Source organism: Phacochoerus africanus, chromosome 4 (genome assembly GCF_016906955.1).
Source record: "Phacochoerus africanus isolate WHEZ1 chromosome 4, ROS_Pafr_v1, whole genome shotgun sequence".
Lineage (NCBI taxonomy): Eukaryota > Metazoa > Chordata > Mammalia > Artiodactyla > Suidae > Phacochoerus > Phacochoerus africanus.
In genome coordinates this window covers 86231810-86246282 of record NC_062547.1, presented here as the reverse complement: position 1 = coordinate 86246282, position 14473 = coordinate 86231810, and the positions used below count along the sequence as shown (strand labels likewise).

Below are 14473 nucleotides of genomic sequence, written 5' to 3'. Positions count from 1 at the left end.
CCGCAGATTGGAAGAAAGTATTCTGGAAATCTGACAAAGGACTTGTAACAAGAATACATCAAGAATTCCTACAACTCAGTAACTTCTTAAAAGCCAACCCAATTAAAAATGGGCAGAAGACGTAACATTCACAAAATATTTTATTTTACTGGCTGTACCCACAGCATATGGAAGTTCCTGGGCAGGGATCACATGAGAGCTACAGATGGCACCTATACCACAGCTGCAGCAATACCAGATCCTCAACCCACTGTGCCAGGCCAGGGATTGAACCTATGCCTCTGCAGTAACCTGAGCTGCCACAGAGATAACATTAGATCCTTAACCCTCTGCACCATAGCAGGAACTCCCACAAAAGATATTTTTAAATGGCCTATCAGCAAATTTAAAAATTGCCCAACATTATTAGTCACAGAGAAATGCAAATTTAAGTTACCATGAGATAGTAATACCCACCCACTAAATGAATTAAAACTAAAAGTCTCTCTGACATCAACTTTACAAATGTTTTCTCAGGTCAGTCTCCCAAAGCAACAGAAATATAAGCAAAAATAAACCAGTGGGACCTAATCAAACTAACAAGTTTTGCACAGCAAAGGAAACCAAAAAGAAAACAAAAAGACAACACACAGAATGGGAGAAAATAGTTTCAAATGATGCAACTGACAAGGGCTTAATCTCTAAAATATACAAGCAATTTATACAACAACAACCAAAAAGCCAACAACCCAATGGAAAAGTGGGCAAAAGACCTGAATAAACATTTCTCCAAGGAAGATCTACAGATGGCCAAGAAGCACATGAAAAAATGCTCAACATCACTGATTATTAGAGAAATGCAAATCTAAACTACCACGAGATACCACCTCACACTGGTCAGAATGGCCATCATTAAGAAGTCCACAAATAACAAATGCTGGAGGGGGTGTGGAGAAAAGGGAACCCTCCTGCACTGTTGGTGGGAATGTAAGCTGGTACAACAGCTATGGAGAACAGTATGGAGGTACCTTAGACATCTATACATAGAACCACCATATGACCCAGCAATCCCACTTTTGGGCATATATCCAGACAAAAGTTTCCTTAAAAAAGACACATGCACCCGCATGTTCATTGCAGCTCTATTCACAATAGCCAAGACATGGAAACAACCCAAATGTCCATCGATAGATGATTGGATTTGGAAGATGTGGTATCTATACACAATGGAATGCTACTCAGACATAAACAAGAACAAAATAATGCCATTTGCAGCAACATGGATGGAACGAGAGACTCTCAAGTAAGTCAGAAAGAGAAAGACAAATACCATATATCACTTATATCTGGAATCTAATACAGGACACAAATGAACCTTTCCACAGAAAAGAAAACCATGGACTTGGAGAATAGACTTGTGGTTGCCAAGGGGGAGGGGAAGGGAGTGGTACGGATTGGGAGCTTGCAGTTAATATATGCAGACGATTGCCTTTGGAATGGATTAGCAATGAGATTCTGCTGTGTATCACTGGGAACTATGTCTAGTCACTTATGATGGAGCATGATGATGAGAGAAAATAGAATGTGTACGTGTTTGTGCGACTGGGTCACCATGCTATACAGTAGAAAAAAAATTTTATTGGGGAAATAATTTAAAAATAAAATAAAGGGATAAAAAGTGGGAAAAAAAACAAATCAAAACAAAACAAAATGGACCACAAATTCCATGCTCCCAGAACAAATAATGGAATTTTCCACTTGTTTGTATTCTATATAAATAGTTGTGGCTTATGTTTGTTTTAATAAATTCTCTCTTCCTATCTCCCTCTGCTGCTAAATTTGTTTTCATCCCATTTTCCCAAGCTTAAATCTCTTGTTTTTTTCCTTTTCCTCAATTTGCATTTCCTTTTCCAAGCAATGGTAATTTTTTTTTTCCATTTGTTCATAAATCAAACAGTACAGTTCTTTGGTTGGTTTTTCACTTTCATCTATCTGTTCACTGGTTTGTTTACATCTTTCCTGCATCTTCACTTGTCCCAAGTACAGGCCGAGCTTCCAGGTGCTGACAAGCCACCGTTTTCCAAGGAGGAAGGTTGATGAGGATTTACCAATCACCTCTCACACCTATTTCCTCAAAGGGGATAGAAAGGGAAGCTGGAGAGGCTGCAGCCAAGACATGGTTGCTGTCATTGTGAGAGGGAGGTCAGTGCTGTAGGGGCTGGCCCTGCTCTCCCTGGAGCCTGTTCCCCTGGTGCTTCAGAGTCACCAAGGGACAACAGTTATCATCACTGAGCACCTTCCGGTGCCAGGCAGTGTCCAAAGCACCTGATGCTATTTCACTGAACTTACAACTTGCTATGAGAAAACCACCATCTCCACATTGTAGACAGTACCCTGCAGGGAGAAATGAAGCAGTGTATCTAAGGTCACTGCCCTTTACCACACATGGCTTCTTCCCTTTCTGGCTGCAGAAGCAGCATGTGCAACCAGTTTTTTGGTGCAAAGATGTTCTCCCTCACAACCCACCATGCAACCTACCTATTTATACTATTTTTACCCATGATGGAGCAATGTTTGTCTTCAAGAAAATAAGCTGATAGCTCAGTGGTTAATGAACTTGATGAGCATCCATAAGGACACAGGTTCGATCCCTGGCCTTGCTCAGTGGGTTAAGGATCCGGCGTTGCCATGAGCTATGTGTAGGTCGCAGATGTGGCCCGAATCTGATGTGGCTATGGCAAAGGCCAGTGGCTACAACTCCGATTCAACCCCTAGCCTGGGAACCTCCATATGCCATGGGTGCAGCCCTAAAAGAAAAAAGACCAAAGACCAAAAAAAAAAAAAAAAAGAAAGAAAAAAAAAAGAAAAGAAGCTGATTCTTCAAGTATGACATAAATAAAAACAGGCCTTTGCACACAGACATATACACACATACCACATATGGATGTGCAGGCGTGCATGTCGGGACAAGGACAGCCACCCCCTACAGTACAAGAGCCCCTCGGCTGGTGCTCCTGCAACCACACACTCTGGAAACCAAGGCCCTCCAGAGGAACAGAAGCCTACCTGGATAGGATCCTGGGTCAGTCTCATGGGCCCGATGCGTACCTCTGCTGAAGAGACCTGCTAGATAAAGGAAAGAGTGTGAGATGTGTCAAGGCATCAACAACAGGAATTCACAGTCTTCCTTAGACCGGATATGACGTCATCCCACTTTGCAGCCGCTACATGAAAGGATGCAACTCACTGGCACAGAAACAGTTTATAAAACAGCACATACAGTACAATCCCGGTTTCGTAAAAGAATATATACGCTTTTGCGCATTGAAATATTGGGGAGGAAACAGCCCCCAAGGTTAAGTGGTAGATTTCAGGTTATTTGTACCTGAAGTGCATGGATTTTTACAATAAGCATGTCCTCTTCATGGTGGAGAAAACCACTCAAAATTATTTACTGAGCACCTACTATGCTGCGCACTGTGCCAGGCTGTTATTATTCTGAAATTTCCAAAGAGTAAAATTTCTCTCATAGGTGGACGCTAAAGCATGTCTAAAGGTTTAAGAGCTGAACCTATACTTAGATCTTATTTTTTATCTTCATTTTTTTTAATCTTCATGAGGAATAAACAGCTTACTCTTACTCATGTTTACCGTGACTAAATAATTCCTTTCAGTTTTATCTCCTCAAATAAAATGAGTAACCACACCATGATCATAAGAAGCTCAACTCGGAGTTCCCGTTGTGGCTCAGGGGTTAACAAATCTGACTCAGAACCATGAGGTTGCAGTTTCGATCCCTGGCCTCGCTCAGTGGGTTAAGGATCCAGCGTTGCTGTGAGCTGTGGTGTAGGTCACAGATGTGGCTCTGATCTCACGTGGCTGTGGCTGCGGCTGGTGGATACAGCTCTAATTTGACCCCTAGCCTGGGAACCTCCATATGCCAAGGGCGCGGCCCTAGAAAAGGCAAAAAGACAGAAAAAAAAAAAAAAAAGAAAGCTGAACTCTGCCCCAGACTTCAAGAACAGGCTAGGTGTTCACTGGCCAATACTACCCGACTGCCCTTGGCTGCAAGCACAGAGCTAATATTTGTCTTGCTTTTTAATTACATTACTTGGATTTCTAAAAATGAATTTTTTCTTGACAACTGGATTGAAGGTCATGGCCTCACCTCCATGGGTCCAGGGTTTGCTTTTCTCTACGAGGCTGTGGTCATTTGGCCTCTATTTAGAAGCTTATCCTGCACTCAACACACTGGGTTGGCCCCTGTGAGTCAGATGGGGCACCTTCAGCCAGCATCAGAGTTCACAGGACCAGATGCTGCCACCACCCAAGGGTCAGAGGAGGCTTTATCAGTTTGACAAGAAAAACAGAGTGTTCTTTACATCAGACGTTGTAGACTCAACATTTCCCTTTCTCCTTTCTTGCCCTTTCACTCCCAGGGGGACTGGTGTGAAACTTCTCCAAAACGTGACCACAAATTGCCAACAGTCTTTTCCTCTGGAAAGTGGATCCCTCCACCCACTTTCTGTGGTGGGTTCTCCTGTTCTGCCAGGGGCACAATCTCCTGAGCATGGGTCCTGCCAGCAGGCCTGGCACAGTCCCTTGGGTCCCTGAGCCCATGGACCTGCGGCAAGCGCCTGCAGTGTTTCGCTGCTGTCTTCAGGCCAAAGCCACACACTCAAGATGCTTTTCTTTAAGCAAAACAAGCCAAGGAAAACGTGCAAGGTGTTCCACCCAATACCAGCGCCTGACATCCACGCACAGCCCCAAGAATGCCATTGGAAAAGGAGTGTCACCAGCCCTCCTGCATTACTGGGACTCTGACTCCCCCCACGCAGCTTCACCCTAAAGGCGGTTTTTATTATCCGAAACCCTCTCCTTCAAAAGCAGTACAATTGCCAGAATTCTGCTAAAAAAGTTAATGATTAAGAAGTGAAAGCAATCTGGGACAGAAAGATAAATGGGACTGATCATCTGAGCTATCTTTGCACCTCCTGCGACAGCCCATGGGTAAACTGCCTCTACTAAAGAGAAACCCCTGTGCAACAAGGCTTCCTGCAGTTTCTCCAGCAGAACCGGCCCTAGACAGGGCCAGCCAGGGGCAGCAAATCAATGAAATAAGAAATCGGAGTTCCTGTCGTGGTTCAGTGGTTAACGAATCTGACTAGTATCCATGAGGACGCAGGTCCAATCCCTGACCTCGCTTAGTGGGTTAAGGATCCGGTGTTGCCATGAGCTGTGGTGTAGACTGTAGATGCGGCTCCGATGCCGCATTGCTGTGGCTGTGGTGTAGGCCGGCAGGTACAGCTCCAATTGGACCCCTAGCCTGGGAACCTCCATATGCCACAGATGTGGCCCTAAAAAGACAAAAAAAAAAAAAAAGAAAAGCCATCAATCGAAGTTTAAAAGCAATAAAAGAAAACACGACTCACTTTGGAAGTGGGCAGAGACTGCTGAAAATCGGGATCATTTCCTCCCAACCGACACATCCTATATAATTGGAAGGAACCCGTATGTTTGAGGCTGTTAAATGGGCCATCATTTTCTTCCTTTCCTTTTTTTTTTTTTTCGGTCTTTTAGGGCCATACTCACAGCATATGGAGGTTCCCGGGCTAAGGGTCAAATCAGAGCTGTAGCCGCTGGCCCACACCACAGCCACAGCAATGCTGGATCCTTAATCCAGCAGAAGCCAGGGATCAAACCTGTGTCCTCCTGGATCCTCGTCAGATTCCTTTCTGCTGAGCCATGACAGGAACGGGCCTAAATGGGCCATTTTCAACTCTGCCAGGACAGCAATTCTCGCAACAGAACCAGACCCTCTCCTTGCAGGCTCTAAGGGGTGGCCGGAGGCATGGCCAGAAGCAGGTATGGTCCCAGATGGCAGCTGTGGCAACACTGGATCCATAACCCACTGCACCAGCCTGGGAATTGACCCATGCCACCACAGAGAAATCGCCAGATCCTTAACCTGCTGTACCACAACAGAAACTCCCGTTCTATCCAGGACAAATCACAAACAGAAACACAAGGCTATTTAGTGACATCTGTATAGCCGAGCCAAGATTCTTTACTTCAAAGAGCAAACTCTGAGCAACTGCAGATACACAGATCCTTGATTAGTATATTCACTCGGATTCCAGGAAGGGACCATGTTTGCCAAAGACACAGAAGCAAGGAGGAGGTGGGGCTCATAGGTATGACAATCCTAGCTTTGGAGAGGAGAGGAGGATGAGACAAGAAGGTGAAGAGAGACACGCCTCCCAGCTACTCTGACCACACGGCTCTCCCCAGCCACTGAATGAGGAGGCACTGCTGGCCGATAGTGCAGTTCTACTGTCTGACAGGTATAGTGTGTCAAATATTCATGTGTACACATGTGCGTGGCATGATCACCTACACTCTCACATACACATATGCAGGTAACAGGGGTACCAGTTCACCTCCAGATGAGCTGGCTCTTCAGGGGGAAAAAAAAAATCCTATTTTGTAGCATTTGTTGAGCCTATGATATAAACACTTTCACCTTAGCTGATTTCAAGCTAGCAACCTATGCCCCTGAGTGTGCAACTGGGAATACATCTTTTCCTTCCTAGAGGGTCTCTGAGTGGCCAATTAGTTCACACTTTGTTGGTCTGCAAATTTCTACTGCTGGCTTTTGTTTAAAAGTTGAGCAAGAGGTAGAATTCTGATTGATAAATACTTCCCCTCAGACTGTGAGGTGGAGAGAAGGGAGATCACCATTCTGGTTTTGAAAGTGGAGAAATCAAGGAAGACTTCAGGCAGATGAGTGGGTCATGAAGAACAGGAAGAGGAGACCAGGCTGGGAAAGGAAATTCCAGGCATAGGGAACAGCATAAGCCAAGGCACGGAGGCAAGAATGCAAAGACGCCCATGGGAGAAGGGACCAGTATCCAGAGAAGCTAGATTACAAAATGTGAAAGGGAAGACAACAGGTCAGTTCCTTGGAGGATTCTGGGAAGAAAATATCCCTTTTGATCCATAGGCACTTAACCACACTGCAGGTTTTTGAGCAGAGGATTAACAGGATCAGATTTATACTAGAGGGGAAAAAAACCATTCCACTTGCCTGCCTTCTGGATAGCTAAAAACCAAGATTTAGCAAAACAAAAACACTGCTAGGAGTAGGCACTAAAGCAGTGAAAGCGGGCAGGGAAAATACACCACAGGGGTCAAGAAAAAAGTTTCCTCCAACCCCCAGACAGCTTGGGCCTCATTTCAAAGGAGAGAGAACTCCAAGATAAAAAGCAGCAGGTGCAGGGTAAACGGAAGAAAGACTAGGTCTTGAGAGCAATGGAGGCCATTGAGGTGGCTGGTTACCTGTCCCTGCAGCACATCCTCTGGTTGCCACAGCTCTCGGGGGCTGCAGGAATTGTGTTAAATAGCCTGGACTCCAGGTATAGAACTTCCTTTAAACAAGAAGGAAGTGAAACTTCAGGCAGCAAAGCTTGTGGCGGGGGATGGGGGGGGCGAGGGCGGGGATTCGAGTGCCCCACTCTCTACACCCAGGCTGGACTCATAATTCCCCCTGCTCAGGTCTCCCACTGTGCTCCATAGCATCTACTTAATCATCCATTTAAGTATCTTTCTCCTGGGCAAGTTTTGAGTGTCTCGAGGACACAGATGTTGTCTTTTTCACAATTTTATCCCCAGTGAAAAGATATTTGCAAATCATCCAACCAATAAAGGCTTAAATTCCAAAAGACACAAACAGCTCATACAACTCAGTGACAACCACAAAAAAAAAACAAAACAAACAAACAAAAAAAACCCACAACCTAATTGAAAAATGGGGAAAAGGCCTGATTAGGTATTTCTCCAAAGATATACCCAGGGCCAACAGGCATATGAAAAGATGCTCAACATTGTTAATTCGTAGAGAAATGCCAGTCAAAACTACAATGAGGTACCATCTCACACAGGCCAGGATGGCCAGCATTAAAAAGGTGACATATAATAAAGGCTAGAGAAGGTGTAGAAAAAAGGGAACCTCCTACATTGTTGGTGGGAATGTAAACTGGTACAGCTACTATGGAGAACAGTATGAAGGTTCCTTAAAAAAAAAAAAAAAAAAAAAAACCTAAACATAGATTTGCCATATGATCCAGCAACCCCACTTCTGGGCATATATCCAGAGAAACCCTTAATCAAAAAGATATGTGCACCCCAATGGTCATTGCAGCACTATTCACAATAGCCAAGACATGAAAACACCCTAAGTGCCCCCCCCCCCAAAAAAAACCAGATGAATAAAGATGTGGTATATGTACATACAATGACATATTACTCGTCATAACAAGAGTGAAATAATGCCATTTGCAGCAACATGGACGGACCTAAAGATCCAGATGGACCTAAAGACCTCAGTATCTATCTTGCTGTCTGTCTCTGTGATGGCCCAATCTTGCTGGGTGTGCAGGGACACCATTTCTTATTTCCAGGAGCTTCCTTTCATTTAAAGAAAACAATTCTTTTACTCTGCTCTTTCCTAGACTGAAGTCTAATTTGGTATCTGAAGTAAGCCAGGCAGACAAAGACGAGTGTCATAGGCTATCACTCATATGCGGAATCTAAAATATGACACAAATGAACGTATCCATGAAACAGAAACAGACTCACAGACATAGAGAACAGACTTGTGGTTGCCGAGGGGAGAGGGGGAGGGTAGGACCGGGCATTTGGGATTAGCAGATGCCAGCTGGTAGATACAGAATAGATAAACAACAAGATCCTACCACATCATACAGGGAACTATACTCAATATCCTGTGACAAACCACAGTGGAAAAGAATATGAAAAAGAAGGTATAAACATGTGCCTGAATCACTCTGCTGCACAGCAGAAATGAACACAATAGTGTAAATCAACTACACCACAGTAACATTTTTCAAAACAAAAAAACAAAACAATTCATCCCCAGCATCTGGAAGGTGCTCAGCAAATGCCTGTGCTCAATAAATAAATGGAATTAGGATTCAACGGCCTAAGATCACACAGATTTTAAGGAACAAGAGTCCGGACTGAGACTTCATTTTCCCCCGACTCCCAACACACTCGCAGCTCTTCCACTAATGCACCACATTCTGCAGCATGAATTCGGACGCCGCCACCATCTCTTTGTGGCTCTCTCAACTTTATTCCAATTTTCCGCATGGATCCAGCACCTGGCACTCCCTGCCCCCACCCTACTAGAACATGCTGCTGCTAACACGGCTGCCACCAAGACTACAGAGGAGAAGCAGTGTGTGCCTGTGTCGGGTGGGCAGAGAGTTTCCCTAACATCTTCCTTCCGAAAACAAGCTCAGAGCCTGAATCCGCCCCACCTTCCACAACTCTTTGCTCGTCATCACCTGCATTACTGAGTGGTCACACACAGGTGTCCACACAGGCAAAGGTCAGAGCCAAACCCACTTCACTTCATGAGAGGGAGACTCCATCATAAAGATCATGTTTATTTTTTTACTCTTTTTTTTGCTTTTTAGGGCTGCATGCACGGCAATATCAAGTTCCCAGGCTAGGGGTTTAACTGGAGCTGGAGCTGCCAGCCTACACCACAGCCACAGCAACGCCCGATCTGAGCTGCGTCTGTGACCTACACCAAAACTCATGGAAACGCTGGATCCTTAACCCACTGATTGAGGCCAGGGATCAAACCCATGTCTTCGTGGATACCAGTCGGGTTCTTTACTGCTGAGCCACAACAGGAACTCCCATTTTTACTTTTACATGACTTTCATCAGTGCTGCCTGCTGCCCCGTAGCCTCTGATTTTCAATTTTTTTTTATTAGCATAGTTGATTTACAATGTTTCACCAAGTTCTTCTATACAACAAAGTGACCCAATCACACACTTTTCCCTGGGGCTCTGATTTTTAAATACTGCTTCTAGCTCTTAAGGTGTTCACTGTCCCTGACCCATTCCCAGGGCAGCCTTCTTTCTTTATTCCTCTGAGCTCTGGCTCCACAAAGGGTGTATTTGACTTGTGCCTCTCAAATAGGCCCAGGCCTGCCCTCTGGCTTCTGGTGGGAAAGAAAGGCCACAGCACTGCAGCCTCCACGTGCCTGACCTCGAGGCGGGGCACCCCTGCTCCAGACTGGGCACCCCTGGCTCATCCTGCCTCACCTCCCAGGCCCGCCATCCCCAGAACCATCCAAAATGCATCCTTCCTCCTTCCATCTCTTCTCAGCCACAGGCCCTGATCAGCTCTGACCTCACACCAGCCTCCAGCCTTCATCCCACTTTGATTCCCACTCTACTGCCTCCTGGCGACTCTGCTGCCCTGGACCTTTTAATACCCAACAGGTGGGCCCCATCCCCCCACCCCTTCTTGCTTCCAATTCTCCGACCTAGAATTTCTCAGCCTAAGCTTCATATTAGAATTACCTGAGGAATTTCATCAATGTATCAATGCCTGGGTCCTACTTCAAATTAAGAGAATTAGCATCTCTAAGGATGAGGTCCAGGCATCAGTGTTTTTCTGTGGCTTTTTAGGGCCGCACCTGTGGCATATGGAGGTTCCCAGGCTAGGGGTCCAATTGGAGCTACAGCTGCCAGCCTATACTCACGGCAATGCCAGATCCTTAACCCACTGAGACAGGCCAGGGATCAAACCCACAACCTCATGGTTCCTAGTTGGATTTGTTTCCGCTGCACCTTGATGGGAACTCCCAGGCATCAGTATTTTTGAGTCTCCTCAGGTGGAACCAGAGTTGAGAATCACTAGTCTATTCTCCCGAGCAGACACGTCTGTTGTCAACCTCAGATGCAATGACATATTCATTTATGCAACAGATGAATATGAAACCCTAATCTTGAGGAAGGCACCAACACCCACCCAGACTTGGCCATCGCACCTGAACCCAAAGACCTAAAAGATTTTTTCCAGATGCCCCCTCCAAAAATACAAGATTATCACTTAGGCAAGAGAAACATACAGTCTTTTACATTTGATGAATTATTCCCCCAAAACAGAATCCCTAAATTAGAATCCAAATAAAAATTTTTATAGCCTTTTTCTGTTACATACACACACACGTTATATATATGGGAGATTACTCATAGTCATGAGATACTCACAGTGGGTGAGAGAGCTACCAACTTTGTGTTTTATGCTCTGCTGTTTAGAATATTAATTTGGCAGCATGAGGTTTTTTCACAAAAACACAAACATAGAAATATCTACACATAAAAATATACAACCATAAAAGAAAAATTTGACTTAAATTTTAAAATTGTAGTTACCAAAGGCAAAAAACACTCTCATAAAAGAGAAAAAAAAGGGGGGGTAACCTGAGAAATTAAATCTACAATACATGAAACCAACGAGTATTAGTAACCAGAACAAAATCCTTAAAACAAACAAAAACCAAAAAGTTGGGCAAAAGACTTGAAAAGAAATCCACAAAAGAGGAAATACAAATATAAAGAGATGCTCAATCTTTAGTAATCAGGAAAATAAAAATTCAAATTACAGTGTGGTACTTGGTCACAACCAGCTGTCTTTGATCCACAGAATGGAAGAATTAAGAAGTCAAACAGTCCTTAGCAAGGTCAAGAAGTGTAGACCCACAGGAACACATACACTTTTGGTTGGGGGTGAAAACTGGTTTAGTCACTTTGAACCACATTTTGGGGATTTCTAGTCAAGATGAAGAAATACACATCTTAGAACCTACCTCCTCTGTGAATGGATCTCTACAGTCTATTAGGAGGTACTTCCAAGAACACCTGGAGCAGATTTATAACCCAAATTCAGAAAAAGCCTAATCCACAATCCGGTAATGTCCATCACCAGAAAAATCAATATATTAAGAAATATCCATACAGTGGAATATTAGACAACAATGAAAAGCAATCCATGGCAGCTACTCATTCAAAATGGATGACTGCCACAAACATTAAGTTTAAAAAAAAAAAAAGCTTTAGAATACCACTTAGGTTTTGTTTTATTTTATTTGCTTTTTAGGGCCTCACCTGCAGCATATGGAGGTTCCCAGGCTAGGAGTCCAATAGGAGCTACAGCTGCCAGCCTACACCACAGCCACAACTCGGGATCCGAGCCGCGTCTGCAGCCTACACCACAGCTCATGGCAACACCAGATCCCTAACCCACTAAGCAAGGCCAGGGATCGAACCTGCAACCTCATGGTTCCTAGTCGGATTTGTTGGCCCTGCACCATGACGGGAACCCCACCACTTAGGTTTTAAAATGTTTAAAACAATACAGAATAAAATTTAGGAATACATTACAACAGTACAAAGAAATGCTTATCAATTTCCAATTGAGGCAGGTGGTCCTGCTGGTGGGGAGGGGAGGTGTTCAGGAAAGCTAACACCAGGGGCTTCAAGTATTATTCACCACTGTTTTTTTGTTTTTTTTTTTAAGCAGTGAATAATGAGCACATGGGTATTTACTGAATTACTTTCTTGTCATTATCTTCGATACCACAAAATAAATTTAAAATATATTGAATTTTTTCCCATTGAATAATAACAACTTTATTTTAAGGTGAGTTAACTGAGACACAGAAAAGTGAGACATTTTCCCAGTGCCAAACTGTTGGTGGTTGTAGACTAGAGGTTTTCATTGTATGGGGAAAGTCTATTTTCTGTTTTGGGGTCTAGAATGCAAGCCATGAATGGCGAGTACCTGAAGGAGGCTAGACCAAGAAAGCCTTAGAGACAATGAGCTTTGGGGGGCGGGGGTGGGGGGACCCTAATTGCACTTCAATATTTCATTACGTCAAATGGCTTTTTTTTTTTTGTCTCTTCTAGGGCCACAACCGCGGCATTTGGAGGTTCCCAGGCAAGATGTCGAATCAGAGCTACAGGTGCCAGCCTATGCCACAGCCACAGCAACGCCAGTTCGGAGCCACTTCTGCGACCTACAGCACAGCTCACGGCAACACTGGATCCTTAACCCACTGAGTGAGGGCAGGAATCAAACCTGCAACCTCATGGTTCCTAGTCGGATTTGTTAACCACTGAGCCAGGATGGGAACTCCTTAAAAGGCTTTATACATCATACGTGCCATGCAACAATCAGGGCATCAAGCTTTCATGATCCTAACAATTCAGCAACAGAGTCACTGGGCCAGGCATGTGTGTCAACATAACACCACTCCCAGATCCCAAAGGTCAAACTTGGGGCCTGACTTGGAGAACGGAGGAATTTAAAGGCAACCGCAAAACGTGACATCCCTCCACTAGCTTCCTTCCTTTTATTAGGGATATTACTGATAATAGAAACAGCCGGATGACTTCAAGCCTTTAAAATTACATTGTGGAATAGAGGACAAGCAAAGCACGCCGATCTCCGATTATTCAGCAGGCAATTACCCGGACTGTGGAAAAACCCAAGTATTTCTGATGCCCTTCGATCCTGCTGTATGCCGCCTCCTTAACATTAAATGAAGAAGGGAGAAAGCGGGAAGGGGTGATATTAAAATGAGGCAGTGCTGCGACATGGTCAGCACTTCTGGTAAATAGATGTGATGCACAAGGAAACAGAACCCATCTGCTAAAAATGAGGTTTAGTGATTTCCTGTGGATTTCAATTATCCATGCAGCCTCTGCCCTCGCTTTATCATTGATAAGCTCAAATCACCTTAGAGAACCAGGACCCAATGTCTTCCCTGCTTGGCTCCAGGAGAAGCTCATGCTAGGACCCTGGTGACTGCAACAACACTGGACTTTCTGCTGCCTCTGGCACCACACCAGAGCTGACCTCGCTTTCCTGACGGTGGTGTGGCAGGGCCACACACACTGGGGGCACGGCCACTGTCAGACCTGGAGCCCACGGATTGTAAGGATGCCAGGAGTGATGAATCTCCCCGGGGCGCTGACTCCCATTTAGAAGCGAATCCCATTTCAATACATCCCATTTAAAAATAAGAAACTCATGAGAAGTCATCCACAACATGCAAATGCCCGCTCTGTTGAAAAGGAATTTTGCTTACCTGATTTCCAAAAAGTTATTCATAAAAACTTCACATCCTCAGATGTAAAACATCAGTGACATACTATACAATTAGAACCCCAGCTTTTTTAGAAACTTAGCAAGGAATGGCCACACACAACCTGCCCCCCACCTCCAGACCGGCAGGGTGTACCCTGAAGGTCCCCAGGACCCTGCACCCCTCTCCTTTATCTCACCAAGGAGGGAAGCAGATCCTCACAGTGCTTGGCCCCCTGTATCCACCACGGCTTACATCAAAAGCCAAGGTGACAACACCCACAACCTTTCTTCTTTAAAAAAAAATACTAATAGTACTTTTTAAGATTTAGGGAGAAGGACAGGGAGTACCATGAGGGTGAAAGTGGTCTCTTTATGGGTGTTTGGCTGAGCTGAGGAAGGGCACCCATGATAGCACCCCCTCCTCCTCCCAGAACCCAGAGAGTCAGAAAGGGATAGAGAATAAACCTATCCACTGGGAAAGAGAGAAACAGAAAACTCCTAAGCACAGCAATAGATTAC

The 14473-nt window shown here is 44.6% G+C and overlaps 1 protein-coding gene across 5 annotated transcripts in view; it reads right to left on the bottom strand.

The window, feature by feature from the left end:
* Positions 1-14473, bottom strand: part of PDE8B (phosphodiesterase 8B) — a 227044-nt gene that overhangs the window by 123276 nt on the left and 89295 nt on the right. For 3 of the 5 annotated variants that reach the window (XM_047778158.1, XM_047778154.1, XM_047778156.1), the window contains exon 2: positions 3046-3105. In XM_047778158.1, coding sequence (XP_047634114.1) covers positions 3046-3105 — 60 coding nt within the window. The remainder of the gene's footprint in view (positions 1-3045; positions 3106-14473) is intronic. The other 2 variants (XM_047778155.1, XM_047778157.1) reach the window with 1 other exon arrangement.